The sequence below is a fragment of the Rutilus rutilus genome (assembly GCF_951802725.1).
Source record: "Rutilus rutilus genome assembly, chromosome: 2".
NCBI lineage: Eukaryota > Metazoa > Chordata > Actinopteri > Cypriniformes > Leuciscidae > Rutilus > Rutilus rutilus.
Window position 1 is genome coordinate 36,477,501 of NC_140210.1, and position 15,098 is coordinate 36,492,598.

At 37.6% G+C, this 15,098-nt stretch overlaps 1 protein-coding gene across 1 annotated transcript in view; it reads right to left on the minus strand.

Annotated features, from left to right (window-relative positions):
- ctnna2 (catenin (cadherin-associated protein), alpha 2) overlaps nt 1-15,098 on the minus strand; it is a 505,838-nt gene that overhangs the window by 464,975 nt on the left and 25,765 nt on the right. Inside the window, exon 2 of the mRNA XM_084395004.1 lies at nt 10,984-11,090. Within this exon, the coding sequence (XP_084251130.1) occupies nt 10,984-11,085 (102 nt within the window). The 5' untranslated portion in view covers nt 11,086-11,090. The remainder of the gene's footprint in view (nt 1-10,983; nt 11,091-15,098) is intronic.

Consider the following 15,098-nt stretch of genomic DNA (forward strand, 5'->3'; position numbering starts at 1 on the left):
ATATTTTTTTTCGTCTGCCTTTGTACACTTGATACAGTGTGAGCTGGAGCGCAAGGCCTGACCACATCTGAGTTGATGCTGGAATAATGGAATCAAGCAGGAAATATCTATCTCTAATAAAGCACTTGAAGCCTGTCAGGGTCAGGGAGCACTGACAGCAGATTACAGCATGCAAGGAATAACAAGTGAAAGTGCAGCTAGAAGTGCTTTTTTCTATTTTTTATTCCTTTTACTTTGGTTGTACTTCATAGACTGTTGACAAATTCTTGCCAGTTTGAAGGTTATATAAGCCATATTTAGTTTAAATGCATTGACATTGTTTAAGAAAAACAAAAAGTGTGTGTATATATATATATATAGACAGTGAGGAAAATAAGTATTTGAACGCCCTGCTATTTTGCAAGTTCTCCCACTTGGAAATCATGGAGGGGTCTGAAATTGTCATCGTAGGTGCATGTCCACTGTGAGAGACATAATCTAAAAAGAAAAATCCAGAAATCACAATATATGATTTTTTAACTATTTATTTGTATGATACAGCTGCAAATAAGTATTTGAACACCTGTCTATCAGCTAGAATTCTGACCCTCAAAGACCTGTTAGTCTGCCTTTAAAATGTCCACCTCCACTCCATTTATTATCCTAAATTTGATGCACCTGTTTGAGGTCGTTAGCTGCATAAAGACACCTGTCCACCCCATACAATCAGTAAGAATCCATCTACTAACATGGCCAAGACCAAAGAGCTGTCCAAAGACACTAGAGACAAAATTGTACACCTCCACAAGGCTGGAAAGGGCTACGGGGAAATTGCCAAGCAGCTTGGTGAAAAAAGGTCCACTGTTGGAGCAATCATTAGAAAATGGAAGAAGCTAAACATGACTGTCAATCTCCCTCGGACTGGGGCTCCATGCAAGATCTCACCTCGTGGGGTCTCAATGATCCTAAGAAAGGTGAGAAATCAGCCCAGAACTACACAGGAGGAGCTGGTCAATGACCTGAAAAGAGCTGGGACCACCGTTTCCAAGGTTACTGTTGGTAATACACTAAGACGTCATGGTTTGAAATCATGCATGGCACGGAAGGTTCCCCTGCTTAAACCAGCACATGTCAAGGCCCGTCTTAAGTTTGCCAATGACCATTTGGATGATCCAGAGGAGTCATGGGAGAAAGTCATGTGGTCAGATGAGACCAAAATAGAACTTTTTGGTCATAATTCCACTAAACGTGTTTGGAGGAAGAAGAATGATGAGTACCATCCCAAGAACACCATCCCTACTGTGAAGCATGGGGGTGGTAGCATCATGCTTTTGGGGTGTTTTTCTGCACATGGGACAGGGCGACTGCACTGTATTAAGGAGAGGATGACCGGGGCCATGTATTGGGAGATTTTGGGGAACAACCTCCTTCCCTCAGTTAGAGCATTGAAGATGGGTCGAGGCTGGGTCTTCCAACATGACAATGACCCGAAGCACACAGCCAGGATAACCAAGGAGTGGCTCTGTAAGAAGCATATCAAGGTTCTGGCGTGGCCTAGCCAGTCTCCAGACCTAAACCCAATAAAGAATCTTTGGAGGGAGCTCAAACTCCGTGTTTCTCAGCGACAGCCCAGAAACCTGACAGATCTAGAGAAGATCTGTGTGGAGGAGTGGGCCAAAATCCCTCCTGCAGTGTGTGCAAACCTGGTGAAAAACTACAGGAAACGTTTGACCTCTGTAATTGCAAACAAAGGCTACTGTACCAAATATTAACATTGATTTTCTCAGGTGTTCAAATACTTATTTGCAGCTGTATCATATAAATAAATAGTTAAAAAATCATACATTGTGATTTCTGGATTTTTTTTTTTAGATTATGTCTCTCACAGTGGACATGCACCTACGATGACAATTTCAGACCCCTCCATGATTTCTAAGTGGGAGGACTTGCAAAATAGCAGGGTGTTCAAATACTTATTTTCCTCACTGTATATAGCCTAGATATATAGAAAACAGTTTTTTAAATTGTAATAATTATTCACAATATAACAGTTTTTACAGTATTTTTCCATCAAATAAAGCCTTTCACAGAATCATGAAAACCTAACAAAACTACTCGAAATTTCGATAAGTAAAAAAAAAAAAAAAAAACGCAAGAAAATAACCAGACGTGTTCCGGTGGAAATGTTCCCTGGTGCTATTTTGCAGTTCCAGAAAACAATTCCGCCACAGACCAGGACCGCGTTATTCATATGCTATTTTAAGGGCGCATGCTTGGCCATAATGTAGCGTGTGATCAACGCGCATACACTTTGCTTCTCCCATCTACACAGACGCAGCAGTTCCCATTTTTGCAAACCATACATAATTATCAGGAAAAATATTCCACACGAGGGAAATCATTGTGGTGTCCATGAAGATGTGAAAAAATAGCCATAAATCTAGCTTACATATTTACCCAAATTATTGTATGCCTGTTTAACCGAAGCTAATGTGGGTGGGTTTCTCCCATCCCCATTCAATGTCACTTCTCTGTGTTTTACGGCCCTGACAAGAACGTCAGTCTCCTCGACTGTGAACCGCTCCTGGCGTGTGACTGGCAAATCCACAGTTATAACAGCAACCCGCCATGGAACAAGCACGCCTGCTTCTAAAGGGAATGTGAGATGACGCTCTGATTGGTTTATTTCACGTTCCGCCCAAACCACACCTATGAGTAATGTAGCTACTTCAGACCAACCCATTTTAGATTTGCAAGATCCACAGATCTGCCCACAAAGTTACTTGCGTTTCGCGTTTGATACTTGCATTTGAGATCATTAAAATAGGGCCCTGTGTGTGTATGTAGGTGTAAAATATCGATTGCTATAGGAGAGTGTGTAACAGCAGGGCGTCTGGATTCTAGACGCTAGCCGTGCTCAGTGTTGTGATAAAAGGAAATGCTGTTCTCTGTACAGACCAACACAAGCCCTTTTCCACAGACCATCAATCCTCTCAGAAAAATATCCTCCAAATCAACTGGAGAAACAATCCCACTTCTCTCTCCACAAACACGGTCACACGAGGGGATTTGGAAAGATAAAAAGCTTTTGTTTCCACTCTGTTCGTTCACTTCCTCACATAATCTATGGAGAAAGAGAGAAAGCTTGTTTTTTCCCCTCTGTGCAGTAATATTTAACAAACCTTGAACTGCAGGTAAGGAATGACAACTGCTAACAAACCATAAAGCTCTAGATGTTTCAATAAAGCATTACTTCTTTAGAACAGGGTCATTGAACTCTATCGCATTTCTGAGGAACTCATTAAAACCAAGATGCTTCAGAAAATTACTTGCACTAACAACATGAACAAGGCCAACATCATCTACACACGCAATTAACTTAAAAAAAATAAAAATAATAGTTGTTCTCTTCTATCTGTTAACACACTTCACCTTTAAAGCATATTATTAATTGTAGTTTTTAGCTCATTGAACAACACATTTAACAGGCATAATCAAGCAAAGCAAGACTATCAAACAGCTCTAGAGTAGCCTACAGTCTCGGCATCAAAAAAGTGACTTTTTTAATGGTTCTTTAGAGGTTTTTTAATAGAACAATAAAATACTTATTTGATCAAAATTCACAAAAGAGTGAAGCTGAGCTCAGGGCCCTTTGTGTAGATTAATTTAGCCTTGATCGTAGACATAGTTGCATAGAAAGAACAGATCTATGAGTATGAGGAACAATTTTGGAGTTAGATTTCTGTGTATTTCTTACCAAAAGAGATTCAAGATTCATTAAGAGAATTTTTTTTTATAGCACTTAGACTCTTTTGCCAGCCAGAGTATAGTGTGATGAATTACAAACTCTAAGAGGAAAAACACTGATGGAAAGACTTTGGTTTGAGGGCATGAGTGACAGGTTGGTCGAATCTATAATCTTCTGGTCTGGCCTGTTAAAGAGTCCATGAAATCAAGTTTTGTTTCTTATGGTCATTGTCTTTCAGCTTTAAGGTTATCTATATGCTAGTGTAATTGTAGCCATTGACAAGGATTGAAGTTTTTAGAAGATAGCTGTCACGTAAAGTTGAGAAGGAAGATGAAGGAGTTCAGGAAACAGATAGCTTACCACTTAAAGATACTTATTTCATTTAACACAATAAAACAAAGAAGGCTAATCTAAACAAGGAGGAAACGAAAGAAAGGAAAAAAGAAGCAGCAATGCAACAGCTTACATGCATAGGGTAAGACAACACCGAACAAAGAACTGAACAAACTGAGGGCTTAAATACAAGAGGTAATGAGCAACTCAACAAGAACCAGGTGTGTAACATAATCTGCAACATATGAAAACAAGGAAGGTAAACTAATAAATAACCAGAGCATTGACAAAGAAAACCATGACTAGAAATTAAACAGAAGACAAGGAAACTAAACTTGACAAGGCTGTGATAACATTTTAAAAATCTATTATGTTTCACCATTTGTGTTGTTGAATAAGATGAATCCCTTAAATGAGCAAATTCTATATAGACTGTAAAATGTACAGTCATTTTGACTGTAACCCCCCGTTATTAATAAATATGTTGACTTTAGCAGAATCAAATCATATTTTTTGATAAAAAGATTTAGTGCACATGTATCATCCATGTGGCCATCCCACAAAGGTGCAGTATAACTGCTTACATTGGGATCTTAAATCCACAGGGCATTGCTCAATCAGTGAGTCACAAATCCCTGGTGTCCAGTCCAGTCCACACCCTGATGGGCCAGTTTCTCCTCTTCCGTCAATGGAGTCACGACCTTGACTCGTTGCCAGTCTACACCAAATGGCCGCATTTTAAATCACTACAAATATTCAGCATTTCAACAGCCCGAGCTCATCATCTGGCGTTAAGCTTCTGCTTTCTGCAACATGATTTAAGCAGCACCTCAGCTGAATATGCTGAACTATTGTTTGAAATAGAGACAGCCATAAATCAAAACGCCTGCATACATTTACCTCAGGACAGAGATACTGTAGTGAAATGGGGGGAAAGAAGAGCCAGAAAAACTGCACAAACAACTCTTAGTCCTCTGGCCTCTTCTAAGCAGTTTCCTTAAATAAAAGCGGAATACATTGAGACCAGGGTGCAAAATTCACCAAAAGGCTGTCAAGGCACCGTTTTTGTACACTGAGCTCATGAACACGAACACACTCAGCTAGAGTTTCTCCATTTGGGTTGCTGAATCCCAGACAAAGATGAGTCCCTTAAATGGGACAATTCTACACTTTTGTAGCTTTTTTTGTCTCATAAGTCCATTTCTAAAGTTAATAAAGGTGTCTTGCATTAAAAGCACTTGCAAATATATAAATAATATAAAAAAATCTGGAGCTCTCACATTTGTCTCTTTTAAAGTTTAGAAGAGACCTCAACAACTTTACAAATTGTGCACTAGATCAAATACTTAAAAGGGACTACAGTAAAAAACAACCCATACATACAGAGTTTAAGCCTAAATGAAAAGTTATGCAGAAGGTTAATATTATTTATTGCTGACACACAACAGAGATTAGATCTGTACAGTTTATGTGCATAGGGCATATCTTTGAAACAGTAATGTACCCGATGCCTTTATCAAAACTGACTTACAGAAGTCTTAACCCTGGAGCTTTCTTTGCTGAAAGGTACATTAAATGGCTTACGACTTAATCCTTGACTAATTTGATTATTAATACATATTATATGGTTGAAATGTTTGAGTTCATACTGAGACATTTGATTTGTAAAGTTGTTAAGATCTCTTCTAGACTTCAGAGGAGGAAAATATGAGACCACCAGAGTATCTAGCTAAGGAGAAAAATCTGAGAACAGAGTTTTTGTCTCAGGAGCAGGAGTCTCCATTTGATTTTAAAGTAACCTCATTTTTGTCTAGGAGAAACATTTGAGATGTTAAAAGAGATCTCATTTTTGATTTTCTTTCCTCTGGGATGAAAGTGTCACAGTATACGACACATTAGCTTTGTGTCATACAGATCAGATAAAAATGAAAGCAGTGGAAGGTATTCAAGTTAATTCCTCAGCTTTGACCTTAAATCAGAACTCATCTTTCTTGCAACACTTATTGACTTTAACCAATCTCAAGGAAACAGGTTCATTTCACAGAATACTTTGTTGAAGCACCACTCCAATAAAAACCAGCGTAAGAGTGCATGTGTTTGCTTAAGAATTCAATATATGTCACTTGTATCCTTAAACGAACCGAATTGACACTCAGTTTGACAATAACCAAACTTGTCATGTCTTATAAAGTTACTGCAGAGGTCTTAAAGATCTTTTCCCTTGAAATGAAAGACAATTTGTCAAGTGGAAAATATAGAAAGACAGCTAGGTTTGATTGAGTTCATAGAGGGCATTCATCTGAGACATCACCCTTTCAATTATCTATTTGCTTTGTACAAGAGGTGCCCACTGCACAAAGACATTTGATTCCAGCTTGCATATTAGGATATATATATATATATATATATTTTTTTTTACAAATCACAACATAAACTGACACCAGTTAACCTGAATAGCTCTTCTTCTTCATGTAAGTAGCTGGTTTATTTCCAGAGATCCTCCTGAGATCTTAATAGAGTAAGTGAGTGGAGAAACGAAGCCTAATGTTTAGCTGGGATGCCAATTCCAAATAAAGTATTAACGCCATGTTAAGAATCCATTAGCATTCCCATGATTGCTTATGCCATTATGTGACAGAACAATGGGAAAGCTGAGGCGAACAACTTTGAGGAGTTGTCATATTGTGCTGAGGAGTGTGCGAGAGAGAGAGAGAGAGAGAGAGAGAGACAAGGAGGGAAAGAAAGGGAGTGTATAGCAAGGGTCGGGAGATGAAAGCTGAGCTCTAAATTCCACAAAAGCTGTAAATTGGCAGTATCAATCAGTCTCTCACCCAGAGAGCAGATGTTTTTATCCGCTTGTTTATCTGAAATCAAACTTTCTTTCACAGGCTGCATCTTATGTTCTGAGCTATGCTTCCTGTGCAACACATTACCAGGAATGGCTGAACAACTATTTTTATTTGTCATTGTAGTGAGTTGAGTGATAGGCTCTATGATTTCCACAATGTCTAAAACGCAGATGAAATTGAGAATTCTCGTCTTAAAAACGGAATTTATTGTATAGTGTGGAATGTCACAGAATTTGGCAAAATTTGGATGAATAAATCAAAAGTAGGGGTGCACACTGCACACTTAATAAAATCACGATTTGGACTAGTGAACATTAAACTACAAAAAATGCATGTTATGTGTGTCTCTGTCTGAATGAATGGGGCAGTTTTATGTGCTACACATATTCAAGCACACATGATGTGTATGAACATGAGCTTGATGCACACAGAATCTCAAAGATCTTCACTACAACCTACCAAAATAATTTGGTTTAACTTGAATTTATGATCAAATATATTACTATTCAAGGGTAGAATGCAATTAATAATGTTTTAAATAAAGTTGAATAAATGTATGCTAAACGTTCGCCATTTCCATCTTCTTCACTAAGCCTTGAACGTTGTTACAAAAGAATTTTGGAAAAATAAAAGGATTTCATGAGGCCCTAGATATCCAATTACACAAGCACTTCCTGACCACCTTGACTAGCCAATTCTCCAATAAGCAAAAAAAAAAAAAAAAAAAGACATCTAAAAATGCACAAACCTAATTAAAACAACTACCCAAATAATCCAAATCCAAATTAAGTCCTTTAGGATAAAGGGTACTCAATGTGTATATGTAAAATGCTTCCCTCTTTAAAAGGAGTTACCACACCTTATGTATTTTTACCTGTTTAATTCCCAAGTAGCAAAGTATTTAGACAAACTGTGTTTAAATAGATTGAAGTGAAGAGCAACAGGACTTTTTTCTGGCCATTTAACCTTATATTACATCTGTGTTCTGCAATCTGTGTTTTTAAACTTTGCTGTGTTTTACAGACCACAAGGACACTTGTCAGTCAACCTTCATGATTCCACATATTACCAATTGACTATTCCTTCATGATTCCAGATATTACCAATGAACTATTAATACCCTGATCATGAATTATCTCAGAATGTTCAGAAACCCCCAGGGCAATGGTATTTCTGCAATCACCCCCTTCCAGATCAAAGCAGCCAATTCACATAATAGTCAGACAGACTGTTGGCCTCATATTCTAACTTTTTTCCAACCTAGCTTTGAAAATTCAGCTTCGGGGCATTTAGATCCAGACAACTGGACTGTCTGTCCTCAGAGCTGTGCATGGTAAATGGCATCTCTGTGAGAGCTCAAGGTACATCATTAGATCAAAGCATGTGTGAGTGAATGCAGAAGAGAAAAAGGACAGATATTTGTATTGCTACGTCTATGGATGCTAATTTATTTGGTCAAAATAAGCTTACACCAAACAAGTTGGCATCCAAGTTTACAGTCACAAGGTGTTTAGTACAGGACATGATTGTCAATCCCCAAACATTACAGTGTGTATGAACTAGAGCCTTCCCCCCACCCCCCATTTTCTCTCACAGAATAAGCAGAGGGGAGCTGTCTATAATCTAATGTATAGAGAGGTCATGCCCGGCATCTGCACTCAGCCATTAAAGCTGCGAAACGAAAAATGCTCTGCTTTTAATGGGAAGTTTTTATGGGAAGACATGATTTTGGTTTATGAGATCTAACACTTCATTCAGGCAACTTATTCCCTGAGAAAAACATAAAAACCATAAAACAGTGGTTTAAAAACACATAATTGCTCAGAATATAGAAAATACTGTTTAATGGGAAATGTAATTTTCTCTGCTTTTTTTTGAAGGGAAAAAGTCTGTACACCATTGTTCAAAAGTTTGGGGTTGATATTTTTGTATGTATTTATTTGACTGTTTGTTTGTTTGCTTACTTATGTAGTTAGATAGTTAGTTTTGTTTAGTTTGAGCCTCTTATGCTCACCAAGGGTGAATGCGTTCGATTAAAAATGCAGTAAAAACAGTAACATTGTGAAATATTACAATTTAAATAGCTGATTTCTATTTTTATTATTTTAAAGTTTTATTTACTCCTGTGATGGCAAAGCTGAATTTTCAGCAGCCATTACTCCAGTCGTCAGTGTCACATGATGCTTCAGAAATCATTCTGATAGGCTGATTTGATAATCAAAAACAATTTTTTGATGAACAGAAAGTTCAAAAGAATTTGCTCGAAACAGAAATGTTCTGTAACAATTTAAAAGTCCTTACTGTAACTTTTGATCAATTGAATGCCTCCTTAATGAATAAAACTAATGTATTATACCTATAGCTATATTGCTAATCCAAAACCTTTGAACGGTTGTTTAAGTTGACCTTCTTAGTACATGGTGACTATGCTACCAGTAAAACTTGACTGAATTGGTTTCTCATGATATATCCAATGACAAAAGAAGGCGGCTTTGAAGAGGCTCTAATTTAAGATAGCTCTGGTTCATTTATCATTTTGCTCACTGCATAATTCCCATTGTTCCAGTTGTGTTTTTGATGACTTTACTTTTATTTAATCGAGGCAAATAAGTTCTGTTCAAACTTTTGACTGTATGAAAGGCCAAGAAGTTTGCTTGTTTGTTCATTTGCAAACTTTTCTTAGTATTTTAAGCCCAACAAAACCTAGATATACCCTAGACACAAGTAAACAAAGAAAAAACAAGTCTAAAATGAGATTCCTGCTGTGAGCTCTGGACTTCAGGAAACTAAACAATGTAATATCCAGCATCAACCTATATTCAGCCTGCACTGCTCTGACAAAGCCTTAGAACAGTTTTCTACACTGTCCAGCAATCGGCCAATACAAGAAAGACTTCAAACACGCCATTAATGACATTATGATCATCACTGATGTACAGTAAGTTCATTTTGAATACTAAGGGCCCAATCATACAGCTGGCGCAATGCAGCGGCAGGCGCTGTTATAATGTCCTCATTCTGCACCATGTTGTTTAAATAGCAAATGCATTTGCCCCATTTGTGCGCCCATGGTGGTCTGAAAATGAGGTGTGTTCTGGCGCATTGTTGCACATTGCTATTTTAAGGCATCTGAAACTGAAACCTGGTCTAAAGTCAATGGCGCAATATTTTTTTTGTTATTTAAAGAGCGCGTGAGTAATGTGCGCCTATAGGCGGGTCCACAACACGCGTATACTTTGTCCCGTAGATGGTCTGCTCGCGCGCTTTAACACAAGAGAAACATTACATTTTTCCGCTAGCAAATTCCGTCATGTAAATAGCGAATCCACCATGGCCGAGTGCAACTTGCTTTTAAAGGGAATGGGAGATGAGACTCTGATTGGTTTATAGCACGTTACTCCCAAAACACACCCATTACTCATTAAGAGAATGGGGACAACCCTTTTAGCCCATTTTAGACCACCCGTCGACCATTTTTCCCGTCGTTAAACTAGCAAAAGTGGATTCGGACACGCCCTAAGTGAACTTGCGCCGTGCGCTTTAGACCCTTTAGACCATGCGCTTAGATAGAGCCCTAAATATTTGTTTAATGAGGCTCATCAAGACATTTTGACAATTATAAAGCTATCTAGTGACAGACCAATAAATTGCTTAATATTTTGAGATTAGCAACCAAAAACCATGCCCACTTGGACAATTAACACTTACTCACTTCCATATCAGTTGACCACTAATGTTTAAAGCCAGTTTACAACTATAACGATAATGGCACAGAGAAACAATCTCAGAATTTTGTATTTACAGCTGATGAATAATAAAAACATTTACAGCCAATCAGAATCCATCCTGCTTTAAAGAGCTCAAGCATTTAAAGCAGCAGACGAAAAAACTGTAGCATGCTTATCATAAACAGAACTATATTGGTGTGAACATGCTTTAACCCAACCCAAAAACATATTGCACAGCTAAGGCTAAAATTATCAACAATAACCAAGTTTCAATAGAATTTGTAGGTTAATCAACCGGACCTGCAAATAAGAAACGGCAAGCATTGTGAATCTAACAGGACATTACCTGTGTGACCAGTGGCTCCAACAACCTCTCCACAGTCAGTGTGCGAATCTCAAGACTCTTGGGGTCCCATTTTAGCAAGACTGGGGACGTAGCACTCGTCATGTTTACTGTGGAAAGGAAGGAGATAAGAGAAAAAGAGAGGAGTGAATTTTTGAAAGGATGAAAGAGATGTTAAAAACAGAGAATGACAGTTTAATAGGACGATAAAAGGAAAAGGTGCAGACATCACAGACTCGGTTATCAGTTTCATGCTTCATGACTTTCTTAACAAAATCAAAGGCCGGTGAGTCTGCCGCACATCTATTATTAAAACAGAAACGCTTCTCCGTTGAAAAGTCTTTAAATGTTGCACATCCATCACACTAAAATTGAGACTATAAAAGATTCAGATGACACATTATATTACAGGCTAATGACTTCAGAATGAATCTTAATGTGGGATCCAGACATTGTTTTGCAAGTCAGACTGCATTATCTCACTTTTAAAGGAAAAAACACACTGAGAGACTAGAGTGATCAAATTATATATTAACCATAAAGTGGTCTACATTTCTCAAATATTAATTATGAGCCTAAAATATAGTTGCAACGTTCTCAAACTTCACAAACTTTTCCTTTAATTTGGTATCTGAGTTTGCTAAAAAAAACAAAAAAAACATAACCTTTGATATAATACTTGAAGATGTACACATCCCGTTTTTTATTAAATAATGTTTAATTTAAGGAATTGCTGTAGCCCACCAAAATTTACACTTTCAAAACAACAGAAATATAGCAACATGACCAGAAAATACTGTAGCACTGAAAAGGGTAAAGTATTTAAAAGAGCTAAAGTGCCGTTTACATACTGTTTACATTTAAATCTTGCCAAGACAGGCATTTAGAGATTGCCACAGTGTTAATGTGAAGAGTGAGATTGCACTCTTCATGATAACTTATTTAAGTGTGGCCATCAGCCACCCTGCCAGAATCAGCTACTGAAAAAACGATTTTAGAGAACCACTACTCAAAATCTAGAAACCCACCAAACCATGACATCTTAGGTTAGAGAGTATTGACTTTCATTTGGTAGTGGGGATCCTGTAACGTAGGTGTTTTCAATCATATTGTCATTCATGGGAGTACTGGCCTAGATTTCCTCCTGCATCTTTAGATCCTGCATACAGATACTCATTACAAAAAACATATGCGCGTACGAAGCCCAGCTCCAGGCCCTTTGAACACTGGTAATGTAAGCAGGTGGTTCCTGATTAAGGTAGACATCTGAGGTACAGGATCAGGCCTGCGTAGCAGGAGGGAGAAAAGTTTACCTGACTGAGGGGAAACTTAAGAGAAAAAAAGCCTTCAAGCTGCGAGAGAATGTGGAAGAAAGAGTGTGAGAGAGTTTGCGATTTCCCCAGAAGCAACTTTTACACACAGTTTTTCTTTATATTTGAGAGTTCCATTTCGCCTCCGTTACAGAATTGTTCTGGAATACCAATGCATACCAACTTTCATAAATCGGTGTGTTTGTAGTCATCTTTAGAGTGAATGAATAATTCTTGATCACTTCTGTAAGTTCACTCTCTTTTTTAAGCGTGTGTCCTGTTTTCATGGCTTTGTAAATAATTATACTTACGTAAAACAGCATTCGAATGCCAATTATGAAGGAACATTTCAGTGCATGGACTAACTGAATGAGCATTGCATTAGCAGTGTTATTTTAGTATTATTTATATATTATTGTTATTATTATTAATTAGATTTTATTTTTAGATTTTCAGTTTTCATTTTATTTATTTATTTATTAATATTTTAATTGTTAGCAATATCATTAGTTTGTTTTTATTTCTATTTAGCTTTCATTTATATGTATTCCAGTTTTAGTTGAAGTAATTTTAGTACTTCAACAAACTTATTTATTTTCCAATTAGTTGCCAAAGCAACATTTTTCTATTTCCGCATTATTTCAGCTTTATTTCAGTTCTGGAGTCAGTTCAGATGGAAGAACATGAAATATTGTGATAAAGCAATATGTGAAATTACATAAAAGGACCGCCTTGCATCATTTGGGCTTATATGATATATATGAGGGCTTATTCACCTTCTTTCCTACATTTAGATAGGTGGGCAAATGCATTTTTGTCTCAGTGCATGCATTATTTTAGTTTGACAGGGTCGGCGCAAGCTTAGCTTAGCTTAATGAATCCTTTGTTGCCAGCTAGCATGTCCTGAGTAAAAGTAATAAAAAAAACACAAAAAAAACCCACCTAATTACTCCTTGTGGCCTGCGTATCCACAACGAGTACATATAGCGCTGCAGATTAACACTAGGCGATTTCCTAGGCAGATATTGTCTTGGGACTATATATACACTATATACAGTGCCCTCCACAATTATTGAACCCCCTGGTAAATATGATCAAAATTGGCTGTAAAAAATAAATCTGCATCGATTATCCTTGTGATCTTTCATTCAAAAAATGTGTTCATTCAACCTTTCATTGAAGTAAAAGAATTGAAAGTGGGGGGAAAATCACATTATGAAATAAATGTTTTTCTCCAAAACACGTTGGCCACAATTATTGAAACCCTTTTATTAAATACTTTTTGCAATCTCCTTTTGCTAAGATACCAGCTCTGAGTCTTCTCCTATAATGCCTGATGAGTTTGGAGAATAACTGACAAGAGATCAGAGACCATTCCTCCATACAGAATCTCTCCAGATCCTTCAGATTCCCAGATCCATGTTGGTGCTTCTCCTCTTCGGTTCACTCCACTCATCAGGTCAGGGGACTGAGACGGTCATGGCAGAAGCTTCATTTTGTGCTCCGCAACAAATTTTTGTGTTGATTTTGATGTTTGTTTTGGATCGTTGTCCTGATGGAAGATCCAACCACGGCCCATTATAAGATTTCTAGCAGAAGGCGTAAGGTTTTGATTTTTTATCTGTTGATATTTGCTAGAATCCACGATGCCATGTATCTGAACAAGAAGTCCAGGACCTCCAGCAGAAAAATATGCCCACAACATTAAAGATCCAATGGTATATTAAATTGTACACATGGGGTACTTTTTATCCTTGTGTTCACCAAACCCATCTAGTGTGTTTGCTGCCAGAAAGCTCTGTTTTAGTCTCATCTGACCACAGAACCCTGTGCCGTTTGAAGATCCAGTCATGTCTGACAATTAAATTTGCTGGAATTTGTTTTTGGATGAGCGAGGAGGTTTTTTTTTAAACCCTCCCAAACAACATGTGGAGATGTAGTTGTTTGATAATTTTTTTTTTTAGGCTTTCTGACCCTAAGACTCAACTAATCTCTGCAATTCTCCATCTGTGATCCTTGGAGAGTCTTTGGCCACTCAAACTTTCCTCCTCACCATCCATTAAGACAATATAGACACACTTCCTCTTCCTGGCAGATTCATAACATCTTTAGTTGGTTATAACTTCTTAATTATTGCCCTGATGGTCAAAATGGGGATTTTCAATTCTTTAGCTATTGTCTTACAGCCACTTTCTAGTTTGTGATGCTCAACAATCTTTTGCTACGCATCAGAACTGTATTCTGTGGTTTTACTCATTGTGATGGATGATTAAGGGGATTTGGCCTTTGTGTTTCCTCATATTTAAACTCCTGTGAAACACGAAGTCATAGCTGGACAGTTTCATGTCCCTAGTCCCCCTGGTGTACTAAAAAAGGTAAATATTAATGGGAATATACTTCAGAGATATTTTACTCGTAAAAAATTCTAGGGGTTTCAATAATTGTGGCCAACATGTTTTGGAGAAAAACATTTATTTCATAATGTGATTTCCCCCCACTTTCAATTCTTTTACTGCAATGAAAGGTTAGAATTTTGCACATTTTTTGAATGAAAGATCACAAGGATAATCGATGCAGATTTATTTTTTACAGCCAATTTTGATCATATTCACCAGGGGGTTCAATAATTGTGGAGGGCACTGTATACAGAAGCACAGGCGATATCACGCAACACATGAAATCCCACAACTTCCGTCAACTCACGTCCTCAGGCTGTTGAGCGATCGCAACCTCCTCCTTCTGTCGTTCTATTTCCAAAGCACGCAGCTCATCTTCTGAAAACTCTGGTTCATAGAGGTATGGTTCTGG